This window comes from Emydura macquarii, unplaced genomic scaffold (genome assembly GCF_026122565.2).
Source record: "Emydura macquarii macquarii isolate MOO-44397 ecotype Brisbane River unplaced genomic scaffold, CSIRO-AGI_Emac_v2 contig_2897, whole genome shotgun sequence".
NCBI lineage: Eukaryota > Metazoa > Chordata > Testudines > Chelidae > Emydura > Emydura macquarii.
In genome coordinates this window covers 16,276,999-16,291,483 of record NW_027133034.1, presented here as the reverse complement: position 1 = coordinate 16,291,483, position 14,485 = coordinate 16,276,999, and the positions used below count along the sequence as shown (strand labels likewise).

Here is a 14,485-nt window from a genome sequence, read left to right as displayed (position 1 = left end):
GTTATATTTCCTAATATGGTGCAAGTTATTTTCAGAATGGAGGTATGAAAGCTATGGAATGGAATGCAAAGTTGCTTATCTGTTTTGGAGACAACATCCCTCCACTCTGTATATATTTCTAGTTCTTTTAATTACTAACTGCAATGAACAGGACGACAAACTACAAGTCATTCTCCATTTTAGTACAGACCTTGCTGCTCTTGACTGGTCAGTCAGTACAGGAAGTCAATGTGTTAAATACCTATATGTTATGAAAAACCACAAACAATATGGTTCAGGTTTCTTTTAAAGTAGTAGGCAAGTTATTTTGGTCTCAGAAAAATAATCTTATTCTATTTCCCTTTTCTGCAAGTCAATGTTCCAATTATATTTATGTTCTGTAAATTTAAATTTTAACCAACAAAAATAACTGTGCATGCAATTTGGCTAAATGAGCAGTAAGGAACAAACCATGAACAAGCTTAAACAAGTCCTATTTGAATTCAACAAACCAAATCAAAACATATCGCATCCATTGTTACCTTATCACGTAGCTTTGTGATGTGCTGATGCTAGTGCTATGATGCAATGAAAAGCCTGCACTTTCGGATGGCCTTCAAACCTGTTGTCACAACTCAAAACTAAATGCTTGCTGCCTTTCCAAGACAGTGGGAAGTGTTTTTAGAAACTGGGTTTCACAATTTCATTTTGGTTTTGTAATGATAACTTATGAAACTTATCATGGTTTTCAAGGTCAACCTAATCCTAAGGAACTCTTGCTAAGTACAAACTGCTTAGCACTTAATAAAACTCACCACTAAGTGTTTCTCCTTTGCCTATGGAGTTTGAACAAATCTAAAAATTAAAGTGAAACTAAAGAAAAGAGAACTACCTGAACTGAAAATGACAAAGTTTTCTGAAGTGCATGATAAATGAAATCAACAAGTTTTGCACAACTCTTGTGACATGGTGATGCTGACAATACTGCATCAGTGTCACCATGTTGGATTTGAGGTTTACCTACATTATTATGCATACACAGAAGTTTTGGTTTAGTAATTTTGAGAACTGCAAAAGCAAAGTAACTGACTGCACTGTGTGTTGTAACTGTGCTGTACAATGTACCACACTATTTATGAATCTTCGGTAGATTTTCATGTAGGTGTTCAAATGATCCAATAATAAATCCCTTTTCAAAATGTTTTTCTGTGGGCATTGTACATTTTTTAACTTTTTTTAAAAAAAAAAAAAAAAATCAAGATCAATTAAAGAAACTACTAGTAGAATATTACCTACTCCTCCACCCCAATACTTGCATATATCCACAGAAGCAAAATATAACAGTTAATGCCTGGAAACCAACAATAAGCTTGTTCCTGCACCCACTGAAGTCAACTCCCATGGATAGTAGGAATAGGTGGAACCATGCTAGTGTACAAATGTTTACATTTTCTATTAGTTATATTTTAAATATCCACTTCACAATGAATTCACAACAGGAAATTAAGTATTGAGTGGTGCAGTGAAAACAGAGTTTAATCATTATGTTGGTTGGAATTCTTCCATTCAATCTGTCCCTGGTTTCTCAGAACCTTACAAACTAAGGACAAGTGACAATTAAAGGCTGTTTCAAGGCTAAATGTAAATCCTGTAGGCTCATTTAAACATTTTCTTTGACAAAAAAATCTATATTTTATCTGGCAATATTGCCCGCTTTCCCCTCAGTGTCTTTTATGATATGGTTATGCATTATCATTTCAAATATCTGTAGCACATGGAATAGTGCAAGTTTGGGGGCAGACTGAAAAACTCGATGCAATCTCAAAAGAAACAACACAAGTGGGAATGTACTGATTATATTTTTCATTTTCATTTGAATTCTCCTCTGTCTAAGAACACACGCAAAGCTGTTGCAAAATTGACAGCATGCTGCAGAAATCAAGAGCTGGCTGAGCTGCAGGCAGCTAGCTGGTGTCAGTGTGGGAATCTAAGGCCTAAGCTGAGAAAGTGTTTCTAGCAGGGGTGCAGCTTACACAAGCAAAACTGCACTTTTACCAGTATAACTTATTCCAGCTCCCCACGAGAAAAATAAATTATACTGATAAAGACAAAGCTTGGCCAGTAAAACCGCATCTATGTGAGGGACTTTTGCCAGCACAGTTGTGCTGGTCAGAGATCACTCTTCTTCGTATTGCTCACCGAGATACCTATCCTAGCAGAAGTCTGCAGTGTAGTCGTGGCCTTAAGGAGCGATAGGGCAGCAGTTGGGAAGCTGTACCTCCACAGCTGTGAATTGATCAGAGGCCCTCTCAAAATACTGGGGTACTTGCTAGGTCTTTGCAGACCCCTAAAGAGCAACCATGTGAAGCCATTACAGGGACTGTAAACAAGGTATAATTTTTAGAGAACAAAAATCACTGTGACCAACTTCCAACCCTAGCAATCTGCTTCCATTTTGAAGGCTATATTTACCACTAAAAGGGGCTGGTCATCGGAGGTGGGGGCGGGGGAGGAGAAAAGTTCCTCCTCCCCAGTTAAATATTAGTGGGGACAAGTCCTCCCCATTCTCCAGTGGGTCCATCACCCATGGAAGTGAAGCCAAAAAAGGGCTGCCAGTAAATCTGTTGAAAGGTGAGAAGAGAGGAGGAAGCACATAGTATAATTACTCATCTCCTTTTCATGCTCCTTCACTCAATAGGTGTATGTGTGTCCTACTCCCTTGTCCTAGAATAGAGAGAGCTATCTGGCCCGCAGTCAACAACTAATATGATCCTGTAATACCTTTATCAGCAGCATAGTTGGGTAGAATTTTCCAGTTCCTTAATTAAAGTATTGTAGACTATATTTTTATTTCATGATGGCTTAGATCAGCAGTTACCAGTCCTAGTCATAGATACAGAGCTAATAAAAAGAATGCAGATGTGCATTCCATAATTCAGCACTATGTAGTTTGGTCAGATAGTATTTAAAAAGAAAAGCAGAATTCTGAGACACTAGACTCCCACTTAAAAAACCAGTGTCAGTTGTTCCAGTACACAAGAAAAGCATTGGCCTTTAGTGTCATCAGGTATGATAACATGTCAAATAATGCTGGACAGATTACCATTCGTCACTTTAATGGACTAGACTAGTTTTGCGTGGCCTTGGCAAGCTCAACAGATACTGTAAGCATCCTTGTGATATTAAAATGATATTTTGGTTCCTTTCTAGTATTTCTACATGGGTGTTCAAGTTATATACAAACTATCTATGGCTGTGAACCTTCTGAGAACATGTGCATGATCGTATGTAATTACAAGTAATTAGAGAAGATGTATGTGTTTGTACCTAACGCCGAATTTATAAATTTGTGTGTTAGAAACTACATCTCATTTAAAACTGCAAGATTAGAAGCTGTACAGCTAAATTTCTAAATCTAGCCTTTGTGTCTTACAGGAGTTCGTCTTCTAAACACATGCTTATATAACTAAATTTACAAATTCAAAGTCAGGAATATATTGGCCACCACTAGCAGCAGCAACAAAAAACCAGATACCACAGTTACCAAAGTTATTTCCCATTGAAAGCACAAGAAAAAACTGGCATTTTAGATGCAGCTGGTTTTTAACTGGTGGCAAATGTTTATTTTATTTCTTAATGGGCATTTACTGTGCCCACACACATACCTGTCTTTGTAATAATCACTGCTCATAAACACAGTCTAATATTACGCACCCAAAAAGAGTTTATTGGAAAATTCATAATCACTTAGACTTTCGATAAAAGTTTAGAACCCTGCATAGAGAAGAATGAAATAATAAGAAAGCTAACAAGTATTTGACAACATCTCAATGAACTTTCAGTCTATTCTTCAGCTCATTTAATGAATGCCACCTGCTGGGGTGGTGATGGGGGTGTAACATTTCTGGGATCTCTTCTGTTGCAAAGAAAACATATGTTTCCATGTTCCAAAATGGAGAACACATTTTGTATATCTCTTAAAAAAGCGAGCTGGTAAAGCTATTTCTGGGATAAATGGAAAAAAACTGATTTGATCTTCCGCCCCTCAAATACCAGTGCATCATCTAGGAGTAGAAACTGCATCTCTCTGCATCCAAGGCAAAGTGCTGACACAACCAGCCACTATGTTAGGAACTGAAAAATGATCTGCATGGATCTGAGGGGGTAATGACGTGGTTTTCTAGTGATATACATCACATTATATACCTAACTCGGTTTCTTTTTTAGAGCAGGCAGAGCAGTCAGTCAAGGTGGTTTTCAAATCATGAAGAACCCTCACAGAAGAAATTCACAGCAAGTTACCAGAAATATGATACCACCTTTAGTGAAACTATTTTATTGCATACAAGTCTCATTTAAGTGTGCAAAAATTATTCACTAATAATTCTGTTTGTTATATTGGATGCCAAAAGCAATAAGACAAAGGAGGTAGTATGCCTTGTTGTGGCACCTGAAGCACCTAAAGGCCAATAAGTTTCAGCAGAGAAGCACAAAGCCAACTAAAAGTACATGTGAAGAGAAACCAGAGATGCCTGGGTAGCCAACTCACAAATTCCAGAGACAAAGCCTCCTGCCCACTGAGTCCATGAAATCACTGTAACTATGTGGTACTAAACAATTTTGTATGTAGCTGTTTGGCCTGGCTTTAAGTAATGGGAAATTATCTTTAGTTCACTGGTAGCCTTCTTTCCCTTGGAATAATCTCAAAAAAATGAATTGTTAACTTTTTATAAATGATGAGCAGGAGTTACATAAAACTTCTGCTCGCTCTCATCATTGCTGCAAAGAGGTTGTAATGACATATTTAAAAGAAGAGGCTCACTGACTAACTGATTGTCTTGGGGCGTAGGATGTAGGAGAAAACCCTCACACACAAACCTCAGAACTGAAGATAGGAAATGAGCAGGAAACATCTCCCCCCTTTCTGCAAGTTACATTGATAGTAACTGAAAATTCTACCTAAAGAGAAAGAAGCTCCTATTTATCACTCTTAAATACCTAAAGTTTCAAAAGATATGGCTCCTAAAGTTTTGAATGGGCTCTACAAGCACCTGGAAAACCAATGATAGGTCCTACTGAAGAACCACTGGTCAGTGCCTAGGTCTCCACAAAAGAAGGCGATGAGGAAGCTTTTGGATATAGGGAGGAGAATCAATTTTTCTGTCTTTGATGGCACCATGTATAGATGAAATGGCTGAGATAGACTTGGACAAACTTGATTCAGAGCCTCTTTAGAAACCAGCCAGGAGAAAAAACAAGAATATTCTGGGAGAAGCAGGAATGCGCATCCAACCACATTCAGAACTCTCACTGGAAAAGGTATTGCTAACCCGGAATAGGCAACGGAAGTCAAGTGCAAGCATCTGTGTGACAGTCAGCAAACTCTTTCAAGAAACCCCCAGCTCTGAACCTGCACCACCCAGGTGTTCTTGTCATCAGACCAAAGTGTCCCAAGGTAAAGAACAAGAGCAGACCTGTGAAAGGAGGTTTCATTCTCTAGGGAATTAACAGGGAGGTGTGATAGCCAGGCTTATTAGGACCTAGAATCAAGGATGGAACCACTGCACGGATAGGGGTACACCCAGATTAGGCTACCTTTACCCTGTCTGGTTCAGCCCTTGCAGAACCCTCTGAATTAGTGGTGGAATACCAGTGGGTTGTTTCAATGGCGATGGTTGTTTTCTCTGTTTCCTAGAGGAGGATGAATGAAAGAGGGAGAGGAATAAAAGGAAAGTAGATCCGCTATAAAGTAGACCTATTTGCTAGTGGTTTATTTTACTGAACCTGAACCTTTGATCTTTCCCCGAATTTTCGGTGGCAAAAAGGCAAACTTTTCCATGAGTCAACTCTCCAGAAGCGTGTTCTCTTGGCAGTGGCTGGCATTGTTTGCTCCTTCATATGATGCTATCCCTCACCAAGGGGTGATAATAGCAGGACACAACTTTCTTTGTGGCAAGGGGAACACTGACAACATACTGATTCTCATGTATTCGATGTCAGGACTGTATAGCTATTTGCCATCTGCCAATAAAATCATTTAACAAAGAATGCACAGATGGGATTCTCATCATGTTAATTCTGTACTGTTCATCAGGGAAGCAGGAACCCTGACTTCAAAATACACACAAAGAACCAGAGTAGCACTAAACTACTCCAGCAACAAAAAATGGACAACCTATTTCTTCTAGAGCACACAAACCTTTTTCCACTCAGCTTCTGAAGACAAACCACACAGTATCTGTGCTCAGAAGTATGTGATTACATTTTCAGAACAGAGAGGAGCTTAAAATGACCTTTGAGAATTCCTAACCAGAACTACCCCCCGTTATTTATGAACTTGTCTGCTGGTGCTGGGGGCAGAGTACGTGAGTTCTTATGGTATCTATAACATTCTGAATTTAACTGGATAGGAGAGCCATCTCTCACATGCCATCCCTCAATAGTAAGGGGAGCCCTTTAAAAGTCTTCTTTACTGATTATCTTAATATTTTATAGCAGTGAAAACTTTCTAGTTTGGTAACACCACTCCTCCCATGAGATACTCCTGAAGGGATCCATTTGTTAGATATATTCAGACTCAGACCCTTTTATTGGACAGTGAATCAAGAGAAGTAAGGAAAGTAGAAAATGAAAAGTTGGTCAGAATTCTGGCAGATTTCTTGGGTGAATAAGCTCTAGAGACCATTGCAGAAGAGCATGAAGGAGCACTAGGAATCCTGCACTCTGAGCTACTATTTTTGGGGGAGAGGCCAGAATGATTTTTATCTAGACTGAGAAGTCAGTTGACAGCAATTGACCAAAACCTGCTAGTGAATGAGATAGTGTGCTGGAAACCCTTGAAACACCTGACTTCTACCACACCCTAGCTTTCCTCAATCTCCTTCTCTTCTAATTTCATGTTGTCTTCCCGTCTCTGCCACACCAAGTGAGCTCCCTCATTGCTGTGTCTTAGTCCAGGTTCTCCCATAAAGCTACTGGGAACCACCTCAAGTAAGCTGAAGCAATAGCTGCCCTGCTGGGAACAGCAGCTGATCACAGTGACCAGAACACACTTATCTCAACTGAAAGCAAAGAAGTGTTTCAGGAAGGACAGCTCTTCACACCTTTCTTCTTCTGTTTGTTGTTAGGCTTCTTTTGCTTTGGAAGCTGCTTCCAGGGTGTGTGTACAGATTCCAGGAAACAAAGACAGCAGCTAAAAGCAAGCTGCTGTAGATGCTCCGTTATGTGTCTTAAGACAGACCACACAGGAAGTACGTTCCAAGAAACAGCAGGAAGAAGATGGGAACACCCATTGAGAAGGCATGAAAATTCTACATTCCATATAGCTGCCAGGCTTGCCTGTCTGTACCAGCAAGAGAAAAACAATGTGATCTGTTACAGGAACAGTGTATACAGTACTGAATCTGTAAATACATGGTAGCTTCTTACCACACACATTGCTATAAATTGTTATTTATGTGATATATGTGCCTTGTAATCTATAGCTTTGTTTCCTTTCTATCACTTACAGCAATTTTGGAGTTCCTGTTTAATAAAGGAGTGGTTTATTTCTCAGCTTCTATAGTGCAAAACACGTATTTGGCAAATAATTACAGGAACCAGGAAAGTGACTCAGGGCTAGATTGTCACTTAGCCGTTGTCCAGTGCAGCTTGCAGAGTGTATCTCCAGAAGCAGACCAAGGAGGGAATCATGACAACAGCTGGGCAAAATTTGTTCGGTGAATAGTAAATTCATCAGAAAATGCATTTGCTGAGGCACCAAAACTATTTATAAATTCAGACTGAATTCAACCCACCAAATGTTTTGATTGAGTCAAATAGCATTTTCCAAGAGAAAACTGTCCTGTTGGAAAATTCTCAACCACCTCTACTCCTGAGAAAGTGGTTTGGATTAATCATTATCTCAAAAGTCTTGTCTGTGCTCAGCTAAACAATACAGGGGTCATATCAGTGAATAGACACAGAATGGAATGATAAAGTGAAAGGAGCATTATTTAATTAGATTATTGCTGCCATCTAGTTGCAGAACAAAATATTGTCATTGTCTCCTTGAAAATCAAACAACTATGGATACTAATTGTTAACACCGTTTACTAGTATTTTGTATTTCTTTGATATGACATTCAGAATTATACCTTCACTCATAATATAAAGCTGAATGGAATTTTCTTGACACTCTGAACTCATCTGCTGATTCATACAGAATTAACCTCAATGTCTGCTTGAACAGAATGTGACCCTAATCTTGAAGACAGTTGCATAGCTTTGGAATGATTAGCAGCAATGAATCTTACACTGCATTGGGCTTTTCCCACAATGAATGAACTAACTCCTTTCTCACAGTCAGGATACTATTATGGAAAAGGTTCAGCAACTCTGGTGACAACTAGCACTACCAGAGATGAAAGTACTCACAAAAATTTTCCACTGGTCCTTGTCCCTAAAAGAATACGGTGCTCTGAGTCATCCCGAGAGATCTTCCCATGAAACCAAGGCATCTTCTCATGGGCAGTAGTGGCAATCAGCTTCTCCAGTTGTGGTTTTTGACTAATAATAGCTTGTTCAAGGGCATGACCCTGCAGAGTGGACAAAACACAGAAGGGTCAGTTATACTGTTTTCTGTTATATTGCAAAAATACCCAACAAACATAGGTAAATGCCAATTACTGACTGTGTGAGGGACGTTCAAACTCCATGGATAATCAGAGTTTCAGATACAATTAATTTGGTTACTATACAAAATTTGGACCAATAGAGCAGAAATTAAATTCAGACAGACAATCTGAAATGCAGATAATTGGGATTTATCTTTGTGGCAGATATTGCAACAGGTATCTTTGGGAGATAATATTATTTTAAGTTTATGAATGGTTTAAGTATCATTTTGGGCTAGGGATTGTATGGCACTCCAGTAGGCTTCCCTAGGAACTAAAACAGTGGGGCATGATTAAGGCTAGTCACTGAACCTGTAAAAAAAACTCCAGTGATCTACTGCCCCCTTGGAGTGGCTTGCATATATTGCTTCAAATGGGTTCTCTCAGACCAAAAGACTAAGAAATGGCTTTTGGTATAAAAAGCTGTGTTTAAACTGATAGAGTTTGAATTCTTTTGATTCAGCAAATGGACAGGATCTTCTGTTCAAGAAGTAGGGGTCCCACCCTTGTGGAAGGGTTGGAAAGACTTTGGTTACTAGGGTGTCATATAAGACTAATGGGTGACCTCTGGCAATAAATGTACTTTGCTTTGTGAAGGCTGGTTGGTAACTGGTACACCCTGTTGTAGTCCCTGGAGAAAGATTAACTATGTGCTGGACTCTGGTCAGACCTGCTGGGGAAATCACACTGAGGTACAGAAGGACTGCAGACCTAAATCCCCGGTCTGGAGGGAGAGAGACAGAAGTCTTTGTCTGAGAGAGGTGATGGCCAGGAATCCTGAAATCTTTAAGTGTTTGCTCTCAGGGAGACAGGAGAAGGAGGAGGTCAGAGGTGCAGTTAATTCTGAAACTGATGTTTATCTCCAGAGTGGGAGAAAGAGAGTAAAGATAACCAGTAACAGAGGACCATAATAAGTCAGCTACAGATGAGGTCACAATTTGTTTTAATTAGATAACATATTCCATAGTATTCAAATGTAATTAAACTAAATGAACTTGCATTGTGATTTTAAAATACTTATAAAGTCTGCATAGTTACTGTAATGCTCATACTTAAATCCACTGGAATTTTAGGGCAATTTAAGAATTATACTGTAAAGAAGACAAGTTTTGTATGAAGTATCTGTCCTGTTTAAAATGAAGGGAGCAATAAAAATATGACCATTGCTTTAGTAGGTACATTTGTAAATAAACATTTAGTATCACTGCAAATCAGATGCATGTGAGAATATGGGATCACTCTTATCTTTGAATTCCTTCGCTTTGATGAGTTATCTTAAACTAAGCAGTTTCACTTTTCAGAGATTTGTATGAATATTTTGTTTGCTTTAAATTAGCATAAGTTGGAGGCTTCACATTTTTATCCGAGTTTTGGGTTCAAACTCTACAGGCCTAATGTAGGTGTAAATTAGACTCCCTTCCTTCCCCTTTAAAATAAATTAATTCCCCTTATACTCATGCAAACCCATTCTATCCCTGTGGAAGGGAGTCTAAACTGGTTTAATTTACATGCTTGACAGCTGGAAGGTTTAAGTTAAAGTACTCTTAATGCAGTCAGGCCATCTTAGACTTCTTACACAGGGGAAAATAGATGTAAGGCAGCCTAAAGACCAATCTATATTAGATATTTGCACCAATGTAGCTACAGTGGTGCAAATATAGATGTTCTGCACTGGTGCAAAAGGAAGTGCGACTTACTTTGGTAAGGTTCTAGACAGGCCCTAACTAACTGTAAGGGGATCTAACCAACTGTAAGGGGATCTATGTTAATGTGTGGGGTTCAGCATACACTACCTACACGTGACTTCTGAATTTAGCCCAAGATCTCAAAGCAAAACTCAGTTGCAATCCCCGAGTTTCACCAGATTTCACCTTGAATTCATGCAAAACTTCAGTTTTCCAAGTAGGTCTATGTAAACGTAAACAATAACCTCTATCAAGGGTGCCATACTGAGCCGAGGCGCAACAGAGAGGGCATCCAGAAGTTGCTTTGCATTACACATGCCTTCTGCGGCCTCCAGGGTCGGAGGTCTTTGCACAAAGTTGACCTCCCAACTGTAACCTCAAGAAAGAAACCATCCAGCCTTCCCCAGGAGCAAACCCTCCCCACCTTACCGTTTATACAAATATCACCAAAAAAGGTGTTTTATAGCCATGTAGGAAGAAAAGTTCCTATTCTAAATTGTATACAAGCTAAAGAGATATACAAACAAGGCAAGCCTGATGAGGAGGATACAACACAAAATGACTTGCGTGCGTGCGTGCACCATACAACAGCTTGCCTTTTAAAAGGTTTGTGTGGGTGTGTGTGTGTTTAACAGTTAACTATTACCTATTTTCCTTTTTTGGTTTGTTTTTAATCCTGATTTGTGCAGGGAGGTGCAATGAGAAACATGGCCTTATAGCACTTAAAATATAAATGATAAACAGTGCCACATTTCAGGAAAGAATACACTTATGGCCAAGTTAATACAATCTACTGAAAAATAAAGGCTCGTAAAACACAAGCAAATATAACAGCATTAACACAAACCTAACTACCACACAGCAGTAGCAACGGTTGGAATCCATACAATATTGACTTTTTTTTGCCCCCTCCCCTCCAGAGAGAAGCGTCTCTGTTGCAGAAATGGGATTGCATTTACCTGTAGATTCCAAGTTTGTTTGACATATTCCCTGATGAGGTTCTCTTTTAAATCTTCAAATGGTCCTGTTTTTGGCTCAACACCTGGTGGCCGGTTGCAAGGTCTCCTCAGTAGACAAACAAGACCATCAGCTTCTTCTGAGTGATAGTTAATGAGTTCAACAGGACTCATATGTGACTTCCCTCCTGAAATGGCATAAGATCCACTCAGCTCCCTTTCAATTGTATAATGATAAACCTTCTTTCCATAAGCCAGTGACAAAGCAAAGCCACCAAGGTAGTTTCGACTCTGGCGCAACAGATATAGTCCATCACTGAGCCCTCCTTGCATCAGGTAATCTTCCGCTTCTTCACGGGTAATATTGCCAAAAAAGTAGGGCAGATGGTTAGCAGTATTAGCCGTATTGATGGCCATGGCTTTTCCGTTCGATCAGCAAAGAGTAATGTTTTGTACCTGAAAGGAAAGAAGGAAAAATAAGCATTAATTGGAAAAACAAAAAAGACAACACTGTGAGGAATTTGGTAATGATCCTCTCCCATTTGAGTCAAAGGGAGTTTTGCCATTGGCTTCAATGGGAGCAGGAAGGAGTCCTAATTCTTTTGTCACTGTACTACACAGATACAATATGACCTTTTTTTTGGACCTGAAAGGCATACAGCCATTTCCTGCAATGTGTTATGTAAACCTCCCATTGAACTCAAAGGGCAGTCTGCATATGGCATGCAGTGCAGGCATTGCATAAAAGGGCAGCGTGCCACTGGTTCTAGGCTATGTTCTGCCACCAGTTCTAAACAGAGCATAGCCTAGAACCAGTGGCATGCTGCCCATGTATGCAATGCCTGCACTGCATGCCCCGGGAGTGGCTGTGCCTTTGGAATAATTCCATCCTGCCTCTGAACCTGCATAAAAGATGCCATTTTGTATCATTCTGCTTACTTATTTATTTTTAAGAGACTACATTAAAACTGCTAAATCTTGCACATGCATCATGAGCTCACCATCTGAAAGAAGGCAGAGCACTGAGATTTAGAGTACTAAATTACCAAGTATGGGTGGCAGCATATGTTTAGATATAGTAACATACAAACATTACAAATTACATTTGAATAACTGTTTCTCTTTCGCACAGCAAATGCAAATACTTCACAGTTGTATCGACAGAATCATGATTTATTTGTTTTTTTTAATTAAAGCAGTAATAATTTTTTCTTAAAATAAGCCAAAAGACACTCATAATAGCAAAGGACCAAATTCTGCCCTCAGACTTACGTGTGACCCCAATAGTTTTAAACTGAGGGCAGAATTTGGTTCTTGCTGTTTAAACAATTTATTAACATTATTCACCTGATACAATGTTTCAGTTTTCAAAAACAAACAAACAAAAACCAAAAAACCCAGCTTTTTGTTAGAAGTAGAAAGAATGGGTCACACTGAAGTTGATGGAGCAGTGCTGACATACGTACACCAGCTGAGAATCCAACTCCATGTTTAAGCCCTAGAATTTACATTGGAATGCTGTTTTACAGCTCTACTAGTCTGTCTACAAAGAATCAGTGGATTTTATAGGCTAAGGAAGACCAGTCTGTTGCATTACTTTGGACCCTGCTGTGCCAGGTTTTTTCTGGCCAGTTCAAAGATACCATCTGCAGATCCCACTGGACTGTGACTTCTACAAAAGAATATTCAAGATTACAGATGCAGAAAGACACCTCCCACTTTTCACTTCCACTTTGTTCCATTGAGGGAACAAAAACTAGGTGTTGCACTTTTTAAACTAGCAGTAGATTATATATGATCTGACCAAACCTGTCTTTTTATAGCATTGCAGCTGTAGTTATGGTTTCAGGAGGCTTTTTCATTCCAAGTTCCTATTTTTAGGTGTTCATAATTTTCAAATAATATATATCCTTTTGGTTAATTTTTATATACTTATTTTCAGTCCAAATGTGAAATATTATAGAAATATAGTGTGGCTGCTTCTGAGATAGCCCAGCATGAAAAGAGGAATTTATTAAGAATATTATATTCTTTTTCCCATATTCGCTAATTAAAAAATGATTGTATTTAGAAACTACAGCCTCAGTGAAGAAGGGATATTTTGCTAAGTCTGAAAAAACCTCGTTGTGAAATGAAGCAGTTATAATTGACTGGTGACAGCGTGCTGCATGAAAACAGTACGTCCTTTTCTTTAGGCCATGTCTACGCTACAGCCGCCACAACAGCACGGATACAACACTGAAACTGTGCTGCTGTAGCCCCACATGTAGCTGCTCCCTACATTGATAGAAAGTGTTTTCCCACCAATTTAGTTAATCCAAGAGGCAGTAGCTAGGTTGACGGATGAATTCTCCCATTGACCTAGCCGCATATATACTGGGGGATTAGGCTGACCTAACTACGTGGCCAGGGCACAACATTTTCATTGTCTTTAGCGATGAAGCAAGGTCAATCTAATTTTTAAATGTAGACCAGGCTTCAGTGAAAGGCAATTCCTGACTCTGTTGCTGTGCAGCAGCAGAACTAGTGTGGTTTCAGTGTCAAAGGGAAGGGATAGGGTTTCAGGGAGACTATGCAGGTGGTTGCAGCCCATGCACAGCAGGGTTCAGGACACATTGGACTGGGCCAGGCCAGAAGATCCACTGCTCTGTGAATTGTCTTGTCTACACTTTGCGCCAAGAAAGGGGCATGTTGGCGCTACTGGGCTATTGCAGCCCCACACAGCATAATGGCATGCAGCTCAGTATTTATTACCATGGTTGGTCTGAAACAAAGGACTGTAATTTAAGAGAATCACTTGCTACACTCGCCTGCTTAAACCTTGTCAGGGGTATTTGGTCACCAACAGTGCTGACAGGTTCCCCACACTTCCGAATTGCCTGATGTCTGGACATTTATGTTCTTAATCCTAACCATCTATTAATACAGCTGTTATGCATTAAATATGAAAGAATGATAAATGAAAAGAAATTAAAATGGCATAAAATCACCAATGAAAATTGGCAATTGATTTAAGAATATGATAAATGGTGATGTATAAGGGATATCAAACAATTTCATATAAAATAACTATTGACATGGCTGAGACTGTCTGCACTAGATAAAGACTACAAGGGCTTTTCTTCAATGAAATGCATCCTTTGGGCATCTAATGACAGATCCAAAGCTCCTGACAGCAAATATGTGAAGTCACGCTCATATAATGCATTCA

General features: G+C 39.3%; 1 protein-coding gene across 2 annotated transcripts in view; it reads right to left on the bottom strand.

Annotated features, from left to right (window-relative positions):
* The window catches only part of SYK (spleen associated tyrosine kinase), a 72,241-nt gene that overhangs the window by 35,137 nt on the left and 22,619 nt on the right, over positions 1 to 14,485 (bottom strand). For both annotated transcript variants that reach the window (XM_067568862.1, XM_067568863.1), the window contains 2 exons: positions 11,278 to 11,730; positions 8,395 to 8,555 (listed from right to left, as the gene is read on the bottom strand). In XM_067568862.1, the coding sequence (XP_067424963.1) occupies positions 8,395 to 8,555; positions 11,278 to 11,691 (575 nt within the window). In that variant the 5' untranslated portion in view covers positions 11,692 to 11,730. The remainder of the gene's footprint in view (positions 1 to 8,394; positions 8,556 to 11,277; positions 11,731 to 14,485) is intronic.